The 15,000-nt window shown below is 48.4% G+C and overlaps 1 protein-coding gene across 10 annotated transcripts in view; it reads right to left on the reverse strand.

Annotated features, from left to right (window-relative positions):
* Positions 1-10,980, reverse strand: part of emid1 (EMI domain containing 1) — a 65,819-nt gene extending 54,839 nt beyond the window's left edge. For 5 of the 10 annotated variants that reach the window (XM_035529955.1, XM_035529954.1, XM_035529953.1 and 2 more), the window contains exons 1-3: positions 10,356-10,980; positions 1,249-1,362; positions 509-612 (exon numbers count right to left, since the gene is read on the reverse strand). In XM_035529955.1, coding sequence (XP_035385848.1) covers positions 509-612; positions 1,249-1,362; positions 10,356-10,516 — 379 coding nt within the window. In that variant the 5' untranslated portion in view covers positions 10,517-10,980. The remainder of the gene's footprint in view (positions 1-508; positions 613-1,248; positions 1,363-10,355) is intronic. The other 5 variants (XM_035529956.1, XM_035529957.1, XM_035529952.1 and 2 more) reach the window with 2 other exon arrangements.
* Between the last annotated feature and the right edge of the window lie 4,020 nt (positions 10,981-15,000).

The raw sequence follows: 15,000 nt of genomic DNA on the forward strand, positions 1-15,000 counted from the left end.
AGACATCACAAATTACTGTAAACATACATTAGAGCTCATACAAAAGGGAACAAAAACTCATTACATTTAATTTTGTAAAATGTTAAGCATCATTTTATGCCTTTAACCAGTGCAGGTGTAAAAGAGCTTATGGCTAAAAAAACAGTAGAACTGCAAAACCACACAGTCACGAGTAAACAGGAGAACAAAACAACCGAAACATTAAATCTGATGTGAAAGTGATTCCAAACCCAGGATGCTTTTGATAAACGACCTTCATGTTTTCCCCATTTACTCCCTGCTCCCTCAAAACTTTACAAACCCGACAGCCATTACAGACAGGTCCCTCTTCACTGGTCTACACAGACCTGACAGCCCTTACAGACAGATCCCACTCCACTGGTCTACACAGACCTGACAGGTCGTACAGGCAGGTCTCTTTCCCTGGTGTAATGTGCACCCAGACCTGAGCCCTTGGGTTTCTGAGGCCTGGAGTCCAGCATGCGAAGGGTTAAATGAGCACACTTACCTTCCTCACAGTGAGTTCCGCTGTAACCAGGACAACACTTCCACTCCAGAGACGTGACAGTACGGTACACCACCTTATAGGAAGGTCGGACCACAGTACGATAACTACAACACACACACACACACACACACACACACACACACACACACACACACACACACACACACACACAGAGCCCAGGGTTACATCATGCATGTATTATATAACTCTATGTACAGTACAGGACAAAAGTTTGGAAGCAAAACTAACACCAAAAATAAACAAGAAAAGTTTTGGATTGTTATTCTGTGGCACAGACAGGTTCTGCCTGAGGCTACAGAGTTTCTGCTTTCCTCCACACCTTTTAATGGTAGTGTGTGTGTGTGTGTGTGTGTGTGTGTGTGTGTGTGTGTGTGAGAGAGAGAGAGAGAGAGAGAGAGAGAGAGAGAGAGAGAGAGAGAGAGAGAGAGAGAGAGAGAGAGTGCTGCAGTCTCATGAAATAAATGATGCAGTCTCATGAAATAAAAGTCATGACTTTTAGGACATAAATGGCTGGAGGAACAAACACAAATAAAAGAAAATAAATGTTGGAATGATTAACTTATATTCAATAATTAAAAATGTTTTAGATGCTTTTTGAAGAACTTGTGTGGCTCGTCTACCCGTGTCTGTGTGTGTCAGTGTTTGTGTGGCCAGGGGTGTGTGTGTACGTGTTTGCCTGCGTGTATGAGTATTTATGTGTGTGTGTGTATGTGTGTAACCTGCTTCCGGTGCAGCCCTGTGGCCATCTGCAGGTCTGATAGACCCTCTGTAGTGTGGTACCATTCTGAACCTGACACGTCACTGTCATAGTCACAGACTGGGGACACCAGTTCCTGAGGGGGAGACAGACAGACAGACAGACAGACAGACAGACAGACAGACAGACAGAGAGACAAACAGACAGCAGAGAGAGAGAGAGAGACAGGCAGAAAAAGAGACAGACAGCAGAGAGAGAGAGAGAGAGAGAGAGAGAGAGACAGAGAGAGGGCAAGTGAGAGAGACAGAGAGAGAAAGCACATATTAACTTATGAGGGTATTGAATGAAGCTTAAAGTAAATGGTAATTGTAGACAACTGCATTGCTGGAGCCAAAGAATAACACACACACGCGCACACACACACACACTCACACACACACACACACACACACACACACACACACACATACACACACACACGCACACACACACACACACACACACTACAGTGTTACATCTGGAGGCAGCAGCATTATCTAATCAGACCATTACTGAAATAACACACACACACCCCAAACACATAAGGCTGCAGTGTAAGTGGAGCGGTTGTGGCTCTGCTCCCCTCCAGCACCTCCGGCCCCAATTGAAGCATCTTCCCAGTGTTGACTCTCTCTCAGTGGGTTAGGCGAGGTGCAGAGGAGCCTTCTCCACCCACCACACGTGTGTGTGGGTTTGCGTGTTGTATGTTCCACCAGTTTAAAATGCTTCATAAGAGTGAAGCTGCTATATAATTTCCTGTGAGTACTAAACGATCTGTGTGCTTAGTGTTAACTGACTGTTAACACACAGCTCGGACCGAGGGGCAAGTCAGGACATTACAGCTCTAACGAGTATGAGATTTTGATTTCATTTATAATAATATCAAACACGCCCCCCCACCCCCAAACAGTTCTGAGATTTTTTTCTTTCTGTTTTGTCTGTCAGGACGAAATACAGAACTATTCATTTGCACACATTCATATATTAAGTAGGTAATAATCCTGGATATGTCCATGGTGAACTCTGACAGCCATGCCCAGTCCTGCAAGCAGAGGGGAGTGAGGGGGTCTACTGATCACCGCATTACTGCTGATCGGAGAACACTTAGCTTACACAAACGGCACGAGAAAAAACAGGCTCTGAAAGTGTGGCACACACACAAACATACACACGCACACATACACAAACACACACTCCAACTACTGTCACTGTGAGCCCGGATAAAGTCCAGATGCCTGTGGCTAAGGAGAAACCCACTCCTTCATTCAGAAGCTCTTGACAACAAAACGTGGGCGTGTAAAACGTCGGCTGGAATCACCACCATTTTCAAAGAAAAAGAAATCAGCAAATGCATTGCTGAGAACTGCAGCTTTCTTCCACAAGGACCCTTACACTGCCTTGGCTGACCTAAGCTGTGGAGACATGAAGCTCTGCTCAAAGAACACTACTGCAGGAAAGCCATATGGGGGCGATTACACTGAACATGTGTCAGGGGTGTGTTATCAACAACACAGTGCAGGAACAGTCCTGACCAGTCTCAGATGCTTACTGAGCAAGAACTGGGCAGGGGGGAGTACATGAAAAACAATTAGCGTAGACCCCCCCCCCCACACACACACACACACCCCATTTGACAGAGACGATTCACGAGCTGATTACACACACGTGTGTGGCAGGTGGCTCATGGACGTGACGCTGAGGTCAGGATTTTCCATGTCCAAGTGTCTTACTGGACACGCATCATGTGTTCAGTGTGGAATACTGAGCTCATGTGTTTCATCAGCATGCAAACCAAGTGTGAAGCTAATGATGATGATGATGATGATGATGATGATGATGATGATGAGAAATGCTGGAGAGGCGTATGTGGCCTTGTGTGGAGGTGTGCGGGGGTCTGTGCTGGTTTGGGAAGCCATGCAGAAGTTATATTACCTGAAACATTTCTAAGGGCATCGGTTTCCCGGACAACCACTGCCAAGTATGCACACCAACTGATCCCACATGTGTTTGTTGTATGTAAGAGGGTGGAGCCTGGTGAGAAAGCAGTGTGTAAGGAGGTGGAGCTTGGCAGGTGTGTGTAGTGTGTAAGGAGACAGGGTCTGGCATGCATGTGTGTGTGTGTGTGTGTGTGTAAGGAGGCGGGGCCTAGCAGGTGTCTTTAGTGGGTAAGGAGGCGGGGCCAGGCATGTTTGTGTAGCGTGTAAGAAGGCGGAGCCTGGTGTGTGTGTGTGTGTGTAGTGTGTAAGGACTGCTCAGGACCCTGTCAGGACTGCTCCTTTACTCTAACTCTCAGTACAAACACACATAAGCGACAGTTTTGCAGACCACAGGAGCCAAGATGATGCACATCAGGACTCACAGCTCACAGACCATCCCACACCACAGACCTCCCTACACCTCACTCTGCCCTACCTGTCAAATACCCAGAGACATCCGTGAGAAATGTGGGTACTTTGGAGCGCATGTTAAATGCTAACTAGTGCGTTTACTTTTCATCATTTAGAAGTAAATGTGTGTATACTGTTATTTGCGAAGCCTGAAATCAGCTCCAAGGCCTGAGATGCAGGATAGTAGCTCGGCGGGCTCCTGAGCCCCAGCGCTCTTAAACAGCTGTCTACACGCAGCCCATCTGTAACTCCCCCTGGCTCTCAGTCCTGCTGAGGGACCAAACCTGGCCTCATGTCAGGCGTCTGAGCGGAGGGTTTTCACTGCTCACAGGCTCTTGCACAGATGCCTGGGCCGGGGACAGACAGATCTCAGTCTCTTCACACAGGTGGGGGGGGGGGGGGGGGGGGGGGGGTCACTCTTAGCAGACAGGTGAGGTCTTCAGAGAGACAAGGAGCAAATACAGATATGCTGAAGCTCCATGATGAAAGCAGGAGGTTAGTCAGGAGGTGTAGTTGAGTCAGTAGGTCCATCTCAGGAGGTCTAACTTATTCAGAAGGTCTAGTTCAGTCAGTAGGTCTATCTCAAGAAGTCTGTCTCAGTCAGTAGGTCTAGTTCAGTCTGTAGGTCTGTCTCAGGAGGTCTAATTCAATCAGGTGGTCTATCTCAGTCAGGAGGTCTATCTAAGTCAGAAGGTCTATCTATCTCAGAGGTTATGCTCAGTGAGAGGTGAGATGGTTTGGTGTTCAGCACAATACCTGGTCACTGTGGTAGCTGGACAGAAATGTGTAGAGATGCAGGAGGCACACAAACACACAAACAAACTCACATACACAATCTCACACACGCACACAAACATACACACACACACAGCCCAATGGGACGCCTGAAGGAAGGAGCTCTAAGAAAAGACCCCCACCTCAGACTGTACAACCACAGCACAGACTGACCCAGCTCAGCTCTGAACACTAACTGTATAACCACAGCACAGACTGACCCAGCTCTGAACACTAACTATACAACCACAGAGCACTACAGACTGACCCAGCTCTGAACACTAACTAAACAACCACAGAGCACTACAGACTGACCCAGCTCTGAACACTAACTATACAACCACAGAGCACTACAGACTGACCCAGATCTGAACACTAACTGTATAACCACAGCACGGGCATTGCTCTCACTCTCCCACACACCTGCAGGCAGTGCAGATCACCTTTATATAACATCCAGCTCACAGCACCAAGCAGGGTTCAGACAGAACTTAGGAAAACACTCACTGGACCCATATACTAGATAAAGTGGTGGATCTGGGGCAGAGAGACAACACCCACACACACACACACACATGCATTTTTAGACGTGAAGGCCCCCTGGGCTGTTTTGTGACCTGCTTTGATCCTGTTTGAAGCACCTCCAGAGAGGCAGAGATGGTGGTGGCACTTTCTACCCCTTATCTCCTAATCTCTCATCTCTCCTAATCTCACATCTCCTAATCTCACATGCTTTTACTGGCACGGCACCGTGCAGGAACAGTACCAGGTTTTCCAGTGACTAATCCGGTCGCTGTTACGCTATGATATTTAGGCCCCCAAAGAAAGTGCTTTTTTCACTAAGGAATTATACGATCACTCAAGTGCATGCATTAGATAACAAATGTGGTTTCAGTCTCAGGGAGATTTTCCCCGTAGCATTATAGACCACAAATCACTTTAAGATGCGAGACTTGGAGTAGTTTTGAATCATGTTTCTATTGTCAAAATTATCTTGATGTTATGACCCTTCAGGGAAGCTCAGGATGGAAAGCATTTTGTGGATATGAACAAATATCATCACTCTTTGGACAAATAAAAAAAGGCAATGGAGTGACTGTTTCTTCAATGTGTGTATGCATGTGTGTGTGTGTGTGTGTGTGTGTGTGTAGAGCACTGGTTGCAGGCTCTGAGGTATGGTGCTGAGGGTCTTGTGCTCTGCACATTTCGGCATTTTCTCTCCTCATACACACACTCAGTCAGGATCATGACAGAAGTCCTGATGACCTACTGGGCTAAATGTTCGCCACATGACGCAGTGATGTAGAGGACCCAGTGAGGTAGTGGACCCAGCCTGAGGCAGAGAGGCAGAGGACCCAGCCTGAGGCAGTGAGGCAGAGGACCCAGCCTGAGGCAGTGAGGCAAAGGATCCAGCCTGAGGCAGTGAGAGAAGACCCAGCTTCAGGCACTGAGGTGGTGGACCCAGCCTGAGGCAGAGAGGCAGAGGACCCTGGGAATGTGAAAAGTGTCTCTGTAGCCAAATACATCTCCTTTTCTTGTGTGGATGGGAGCTGATTTGTGATTTACAGTATTGCTGCTCTGACCCAATTTATGTGTTTACATGTGTTTATAAACAATGGCCACTTTTAAGATTTTAATTTTATTTTTTATTTTATAATGCTGCATTTAATTTATCATCATGGGAGGACAATAAAACATATTATTGTGTGTAAGCTAATGGTTAATATAAGGTCAGGTTAAGGTTGAAACAATAGACAAGAGTATCAAATCAGTCTGAAAGCTGTAAAACTACTTAGTCGTGCTGTATTTTTCAGAGCCTCGCACATATATAGTCTCTCTCTGACACACACACACACACACACACACACACACACAGAAAACCTCTCAATCAGACACTTTGGAGTGGACAGAATTCTACTCATAAAGACAGTGTTTGGAAGTGTGACAGAGGGGGAGAGAGTGAGAGTGAGCGAGAGAGTGAGAGAGAGGAAAAGAATGAGAAGAGCAAATGTGAGAGAAAGAGAAAGTGATGGAAACAGGAGAGAGAAAAGGAAGGAAAGAAAGAGTTACCCTCAGGTGTATCCTTGCTATACTTCCTGTATGTGTTGATTTCCCTTTAAATAAACTGCCTAACACACACACACACACACACACACACACAGGAGGGTAAAAATTCCATTAAATTCTTCTAGATAAAAATTAAAAAAAGCATTTCTCAAGATTTTTTGCTGAGAAGGAAAGAGTTTGCTGGGAGCAAATGACAATAGACAGATAAGGCTCAGAGCCAAGAAGGAGTGGAGGGAGAGAGAGGGGGAGGGGAAGTTATTCCATCACTGTGTTACTGAAGCAGTCATTCTGAGAAACACTAAGGGGGGTACTGGGTCCAACCCAATTAGGTGTGACCAGCGTGAGCTCAGGGCGTCCGAGCTGAACCCAGCGAGCCAAAGAAGACCAACGAACCAGTGAAAGGAAGTGTTTTAAAGTTTTTTAAAAATATGAAAGCAGCAGAGGACGAGAGCAGAGGGGAGGAGAGGAGAGGAGAGGAGAGGAGAGAACTGGGTAGGAGAGGAGGGGAGGGGAGGGGAGAGGAGAACTGGGTAGGAGAGGAGGGGAGAGGAGGGGAGATGAGAGGGGAGGGGAGGGGAGGAGAGGAGAGAACTGGGTAGGAGAGGAGGGGAGATGAGAGGGGAGGGGAGGGGAGGAGAGGAGAGAAGAGAACTGGGTAGGAGAGGAGGGGAGATGAGAGGGGAGGGGAGGAGAGGAGAGAAGAGAACTGGGTAGGAGAGGAGGGGAGGGGAGGGGAGGGGAGAACTGGGTAGGAGAGGAGGGGAGATGAGAGGGGAGGGGAGGAGAGGAGAGAACTGGGTAGGAGAGGAGGGGAGGGGAGAACTGTGTAGGAGAGGAGGGGAGATGAGAGGGGAGGGGAGGAGAGGAGAGAACTGGGTAGGAGAGGAGGGGAGGGGAGAACTGTGTAGGAGAGGAGGGGAGATGAGAGGGGAGGGGAGGAGAGGAGAGAAGAGAACTGGGTAGGAGAGGAGGGGAGAGGAGGGGGAGGGGAGGAGAGGAGAGGAGAGAACTGGGTAGGAGAGGAGGGGAGGGGAGAGGAGAACTGGGTAGGAGAGGAGGGGAGAGGAGGGGAGATGAGAGGGCAGGGGAGGGGAGAGGAGAGGAGGGGAGGAGACCCTGTCCATGTCCCCAGGAGACCGCACTAATGGGGTTCACATGCAGGGGAAGAGCTAGTAGGGCACTGAGGATGACCAAACATCCTGAAGTTGCAGCTGGGGTCAAAGAGCAGGACAGAGGTCACAACAAATAAGAATAGGAGCAGCCCTTGTCCAAGGTCACCCTCGAGAAGCTTCCTCCCAGGACAAACACACTTCATACGGATGACGGAACGCTCACATGCGCAGACACTTGGAAACAATGCTACACAGCTCCATGGCACTGGTGTGTGAAGTGTCAAGGGCTTGTGCACGGCACTATGCAAGTGCAACACTTCACACCACACAAATGTGTGAAACATAACACTTCGCCTGCAGCGCCGAGCGGGAGACAGTCGGATTGTCACTAGAGACGTGTGTGGTATGTTTGATTTATGTTTGACTTGGTGTGTGTGTGCATTTGTGTGTGTGTGTGTGTGTCTAGTTAAAGGCAATGTAGAGTATAGCTCACATTGTATTCACTGAAATAAACATAATGCACTGCATGTATCAAAGGATATTCTAATTAGGGCAGGTAAGTTTAACCAATCAGAAACTGCAAATATTTGTAAACAATGTATGGTGATCACACATGTAAACTGCCACTGAATAAGATAACTAAACTGACTCTGAATCAGACAACTAAACTGAAAGGTGACAACAGCTTCTCTCCAGCAGGCTGATGCTGAACTCAACTGTGGACCTTCCTGCTGCTACTTTTCTTTCTTTTTAGCACAAACCTAACAGACAAAAATTAACTGAGGTCTGTCTGAGCAAGTTAAGAATGCAAGACTATAGGCCACCAGGTCATCCGAGTTACAGAGTCATTCCTGAAGTCGCACAGTGCTCCAGGTTAGATGCCTCTCCTCAAAACGGCACCGACGTTTCGCAGTAATCACGCAAAACCCTGTGATAGGAAGGAGAGAAAGGTTCTTGGAGTCGTGAGCTCAGAGCCGCAATGCCTGACTGAACAGGAAGCTTCTGGGATGTATATAGAGCAGACGCAGTGCCCCACAATGCCCGGCTGCCCATCCCCACACAGCAGAGCGTGAGAGTGACCCCGCCGCACCCCCCAACCCCCACCCTCCCAGCATGCACTAGGGTCCAGCTGCATGTGTTTGGTAAACACAGTCTGTTCTATCAGTCTGAGTGACAGGGCAAGGCCTGGACAGAAACCTGTAGTGAACAGGTCACAGACACACCTGCCTACTTCAGAGAGATCCACCCCCCCCCCCCCCCCCCAGACACACACAAACACCATGAATGGGGTAAATATTTGTGTACTGGGAGCAGGAATCAAGGCCACGCACATAAACTTTTTTCCTTTGGCAGGACAGAGATCGAAACCTGGCTGGAGGCTCTTACAACCTGCAACTCTTCCCTCAAACGTCCAGACCCTCCTTATCAGCACGGGGAAGGAGAGGGTTAGTCATAAACTTGTAGTACATATGTTCAAATGGCTCTGCTTTGATGAAGCAAGGTACTGATTAGACCTGTGTTTACGAGCCACTGATTTAGCCAGTCCTTCAGCCCGAAGGGATACTGCCAGGCTGTCGTCATCTGCTCCAGATCTGTCCCCATGCAGCTGAGTCGGCTCGTCTGGGCTTCAGAGTCATCTTGCATGCAGAGGGTTTCCCAGCCGAGTCGTCAGGGAGCTCCAGACCGGGCCCCGTTTCTGCTCGACGCACCTAAACCAAGTGGCCAAGGTGCCTGAATACCTGGTGCAGGTGTGCTGCAGAGCAAAAACGTGGACCGGCAGACAGAGGAGTGGGGAAGAGGGGGGGCCACCGGGCTGGGAAGAGTCGGATTAGACCCCGCCAGGGCTCCCTCTCGCTCCAGGCTTCCCTGAGACCACGAGGACTTGATGCAGATCAGATTTATGCAGTTCGTGCATGAGTGAGCAGCAGTAAAATATTACGCCTGCACGTCATAGCAGACGACGTGCAGAACTTCTCCAAGTGCTGAGCCGGGACCAGTGCTCGTCTTTCATGTAATACTTATCGGTACAGTGATATGGTCCAAGATAAACATTCTTACTACGAGGTAATTTCATGCAAACAACATGCGACTACGGAGATTCTAGGAGAAAGCTACGTGTTTCCCCAGGAAAGAGGAAACCGAACGTCAGGCGCACAATAGTCAGTTAGATGGATGGGAGCTTTGGGGAGGCTGGGGGTTGCGCGGAGTTCTCCGTTTTTCGGAGTTGAAAACCCACTGCAGAGCTGGGAGGACTGGGTTAGGCCCACACGGCGGGTAGCGTACTGGGGGAAAAAGGATCCACGAATAACATTTCTTGCGGACAATGACTGGATTTCTTCGGGAATAACTGTCGCACGAGTTCTCCAAGGCTCACGGTGAGCCTCCGCACTGAGCCGCCGTCACCGTAAAGCGGCGTCGGGACACGGGTCCCTCCGCTGCCCATGTGAAAGCGCTTAGGTGAGCGAGCGCGCATCTTCCTAAATGGGTGACAGTAAGTTATTGTGCAGAAGAACTTGCACCCAGAAGGACGCAGAAATCCCCCCCCCCCCCCGATCAAAAGTTTTAATGATGATGGTTTACAAAGCAGCTTGTATATTGTTTTATTGCAGACATTATAACTATACGCAGGTAACACACAACTACACATCTGCCACAGGCAAACATTATCGTGGTGATACAGACGAACTATTAACGTGGTGATACAGGCTAACTCATTACAAAGTGACTCTGTCACGTCGCATTAATCATACCTTTTCGTCGGATCTTTGTTGAGAGATGTCGCGGTTTGGTATTTGTAAAGTCCAGGTCCCCACGTTCCTCGAGCGACGCAAGCGAGCCACAACAGCAGCAGAGTCCGGCGGAAAGTTCTCCGGTACGCCGCGGACGCGGAGTCCCCGTGCCATGATCCCATTTCCACGGCGTCAAAAAGCACTCCCGAAAACTCCCAGTATCTACGGCTGGGCTGTCTGGATTACGTTTAAACAGCTGCGATATAAAACTGCCACTTTACTCGGAAAGAAAGTCACCCGTTTTAATCTGATAAATAATATGAACGAACGCCCGCAATTAATAGCTTCACAACAAGCTGTAAAATTTAAAATCGCACTTGTTCACCGCGGAGATTTCAATTTTTAATTAATTTTTATATTTTTGGGTTTTGTGGAATATTAGTTTAAAAGCACCAAAACAAACAAACAAACATATATAAATATATACCCAAAATATCCTGAAGTTTTCGACAGGATTTGAGCGAAACTTTGTCAGCTGGCTGCAAGTCCAGAAATTGCGAGCAACGTTACGTCGCAGAGACTCGAGTGACCGGTCCCGCCTCGCGCCTGCACGTTCACCACCGCAGCGACGCGCGAGACAGCCGCTTTATAGTCTGCTCGAGGCTGCCCGAAGCCCAGATCTGATCTACTTCCCCCTGCCCATTCCGCGCGCTGTTTCCTCCCTGATGGCACGGCGTACGATCGCAGTGCGCATATCTTCTGCTCGTTCCGACTGGCAGGTTTGCTGTATCGGATTTCGGCAGAGCCCTAATTGCGTTTCAGAAACTTTCCCCGAAGCTCAGATTAAACAAAGCGCGTAGTTAGACTAATACTTTTATCTATACCTTCAATATTCTGCTGAAAACAATAATATGATTAGGCTGTCTGTTAGGAAAGAAAAGCACAGTAACACTGATAATCCCAAAACACAATGTGCACTGAATAGTTGCAAATGATACATCACTTGCCTTAATAATCTATTAATGTACGCCATACAACAACGAGTGTTTACCCATATAACGTGCCAATGACTATGGGAAATTGTCGCAAATGAGGTGACTTTTGAAGAACGTATTTTCGTGCCAACAACCAACACACTCACACTTCTGTGTGTAGATGAGACCGGGCCCGTGAGCTCACCATACAGTCCCAGTAAACCTGGTGTGTCACATCTCCAGTTCACAAAACAGTTCACCTGGATAATGCACACTCTTCATATGCCTCTGCTATACATAACCCAAAGAATCATACAGTTGCCACAGCATGCAGAAACCCCCCCCCCCCACCCCCCAAAAAAGGGTGCGACCTGAGACAGAGTGGGAGGAAGAAAGACGAGGAGTTTCTGTCCTTTGCCCAGTGAATTGGGCAGCCTGAAGGGTTTCTGTGCAAACAGTGAGCAAACCGCAGCGTGGTGCTCAGGCTCCAAGCTAAACACCTGGTTGGGCAGGAGCCGCAGCCCAGTGAGCTCAGGCTGGCGCGGCCGGCGGGGGCTGGCTCTCATGAGCAGAACGACGGAAGAGCCACTGGGGGACCTCGTGTAGAGGGGAGCACAGCTGCAGTGGGAGATAGCAGCAGAAACAGACAGGGACAAGCACCCACTGACCTCTGAACACGCAGCCAGGTCAGCTGGGGAGGGGTGCAGAATACACAGACAGCGTGTATATCCAAAGACGCTCCCATCAGTCTGATATGGAATAGAACTGATCTCATGACCAGGTAGAGTGGAAACAGTCCACCGATCAAGCACAGCTTAGTGCCAGCTGAGAAAACTCACACTCGCTCCCTCCTTCTCTCTCTCTCTCTCTCTCTCTCTCTCTCTCTCTGAGCCAGATGTTTCCAATCTGGTGAGACGGAAGCAGTTTTAGAGGAGAGGGAGCTGTGGGGAGGGAGCCGTACGTGATGAGTGTTGATGGTCAAAAAGGCACCAGTGGCATTACTTCGGGAGTCAGCAGGTACAGTCGGGCCCATTAGGGTTAATTAACCTCGTTAGGGTTAATGAAGGTCCCCAAGCAGACACCACAGCTTCTAAGAAAAGGTAAGGATCAGTCGACCTGAGCTCTCTCACTCTCTCTTTTCACTGTGCAGTGAGGCTCGACACCTCCCTGGCGTGCCCTAGTCGCTGTGGCTCATAAACCCCACTCTAGGCCACCGTTACGACCCCCCCGCCCCTTACCGAGCTGCAGCTGGTTACGGCGCTTTAGTTCCTCATAAACTGCGTGTGTACGCTCACATATTTGGCCCCGTGACCTCATCAGAGGCAGAAAGCTCAAGCCAGTGCCCCGCTGTGGGGGAGACATCCGTGCAGCCTATAGGCGCTTACTGGCACACACACACACACATACACACACAAACACACAGACACACACACACACAGTGCAGTGGGATTAGGGGTACAATAGTCGAGGGACTGAGAGAGAGTATGAACCGATTAATAGACTGCTGTAAGCTAAACCGATTTAAATGCTTTGGCAACAGTGTAACTTAATATGGTCATACAATAAAGTGCCTTTCAATTACACTGAATAGAGAGAGAGAGATAGAAAAAGAGAGACAGAGAGAGAGAGAGAGAGACAGAGAGAGACACACACACAAAGAGAGAGAGAGTCAGAGAGAGACAGAGAGATAGAAACACACAGAGAGACAGAGAGAGAGAGATAGAGAGACAGAGAGAGACACACAGAGAGAGAGCGCAAGAGTATTAATAACATTGCTGCATGAGTTGTATTAGTGTACGAGCATTGTTGGTGTGTGAGTAGTGCTAGTGTGTGTGTTGTTGGTTTGGCAGTAGTGTTGGTGTGAGTGTATTGTTGGTTAATGTGTAGTGTCAGGTGTGCGAGTAATGCTGGTGTGTGAGTAGTGTTGGTGTGTGTGTAGTGTTGTGTGTGTTTAGTGTTGTTGTGTGTGTAGTATTGGTGCATGTGTGTGTGTGTAGTGTTGGTATGTGTGTAGTGTCTGTGTATGTAGTGTTGGTATGTGTGTAGTTTCAACATGTCTGTGTAGTTACGGTGTGGGTAGTGTCTGTGTCTGTTTAGTGTCGGTGTGTGTAGTGTTGGTGTGTGTGTAGTGTCAGTGTGGGTGTAGTGTCGGTGTGTGTAGTGTCATACATGTGCAGTGTTGGTGTGTGTGTACTGTCGTGTGTGTGTGTGTGTAGTGTTGGTGTGTGTGTAGTGTCAGTGTGGGTGTAGTGTCGGTGTGTGTAGTGTCGTGCATGTGCAGTGTTGGTGTGTGTGTACTGTCGTGTGTGTGTGTGTGTAGTGTTGGTGTGTGTGTAGTGTCGGTGTTTGTGTAGTGTTGGTGTGTGTGTAGTGTTGATGTGTGTGTGCACTGTTGGTGTGTGTAGTGTCCATGTGTCGGTGTGTGTGTGTAGTGTCGGTGTGTGTGTGTAGTGTTGGTGTGTGTGTAGTGTTGATGTGTGTGTAGTGTCGGTGTGTGTGTAGTGTCGGTGTGTGTGCAGTGTTGGGTTTGTGTGTGTGTAGTGTCGTGTGTGTGTGTCGTGTGTTTGTAGTGTCGGTGTGTGTGTGTAGTGTCGTGTGTTTGTAGTGTCGGTGTGTGTGTAGTGTCTGTGTGTGTGTAGTGTTGATGTGTGTGTAGTGTTGGTGTGTGTGTGTGTGTAGTGTCGGGTTTGTGTGTGTGTAGTGTCGTGTGTGTATGTGTAGTGTCGTGTGTGTGTGTGTGTAGTGTCGGTGTGTGTAGTGTCCGTGTGTGTGTGTAGTGTTGGTGTGTGTGTGTGTGTAGTGTCGTTTGTGTGTGTGTAGTGTCGTGTATGTGTGTAGTGTTGGTGTGTGTGTAGTATAGGTGTGTTTGTAGTGTCGGCGTGTGTGTGTGTGTGTAGTGTATAGTGTTGGTGTGTGTAGTGTCGTGTGTGTGTATTGTTGGTGTGTGTGTAGTGTCGATGTGTGTGTAGTGTCGGTGTATGTGTAGTGTTGGGTGTGTAGTGTTGTGTGTGTGTGTAGTGTCGTGTGTCTGTAATGTTGGTGTGTGTGTAGTGTTGGTGTGTGTATGTAGTGTCGGTGTGTGTAGTGTCGGTGTGTCGTGTGTTTTTGTAGTGTTGGTGTGTGTGTGTGTAGTGTTGGTGTGTGTGTGTGTAGTGTCGTGTGTGTATAATGTTGGTGTGTGTGTAGTGTCGTGTGTATGTGTAGTGTTGGTGTGTGTGTGTGTAGTGTATTGTCTGAGCACCTTCAAAGGTTTGCACTGCTGAATTTTGGTCCAGGTGTCTCACTCTCCGGGTTGTTTAGCTCTTAGTACAAACGCTCAGGACAAAGGTGCGTGTGAGCAGGTGTGTCAGTGGGGAAAGATTTGGTCAATATTTGATGGTGAAATATATCTGGTTTAGCCTCAGTGAACCCTGAACTCGTATAGGAAATATAAATCAAACTTTATATGAACAACCTGGGTTCCACCAGCATATGGATAAAAAATGTCAAATTCAAATACAAACATATGGAGATCCCACATAAAATATAAAACCTGTGTGATTAAAGGCATACACACATACTGCAGAACCCACATGCACACACACTAACACAGACACACAAAGACACAAACACACACATACACACACACAAACACATGGGCCCGCATACATGCATGCGCGCACACACACACACACACACACACACATGCACGC

This window comes from Electrophorus electricus, chromosome 9 (genome assembly GCF_013358815.1).
Source record: "Electrophorus electricus isolate fEleEle1 chromosome 9, fEleEle1.pri, whole genome shotgun sequence".
In the NCBI taxonomy this organism is placed as follows: Eukaryota; Metazoa; Chordata; class Actinopteri; order Gymnotiformes; family Gymnotidae; genus Electrophorus; species Electrophorus electricus.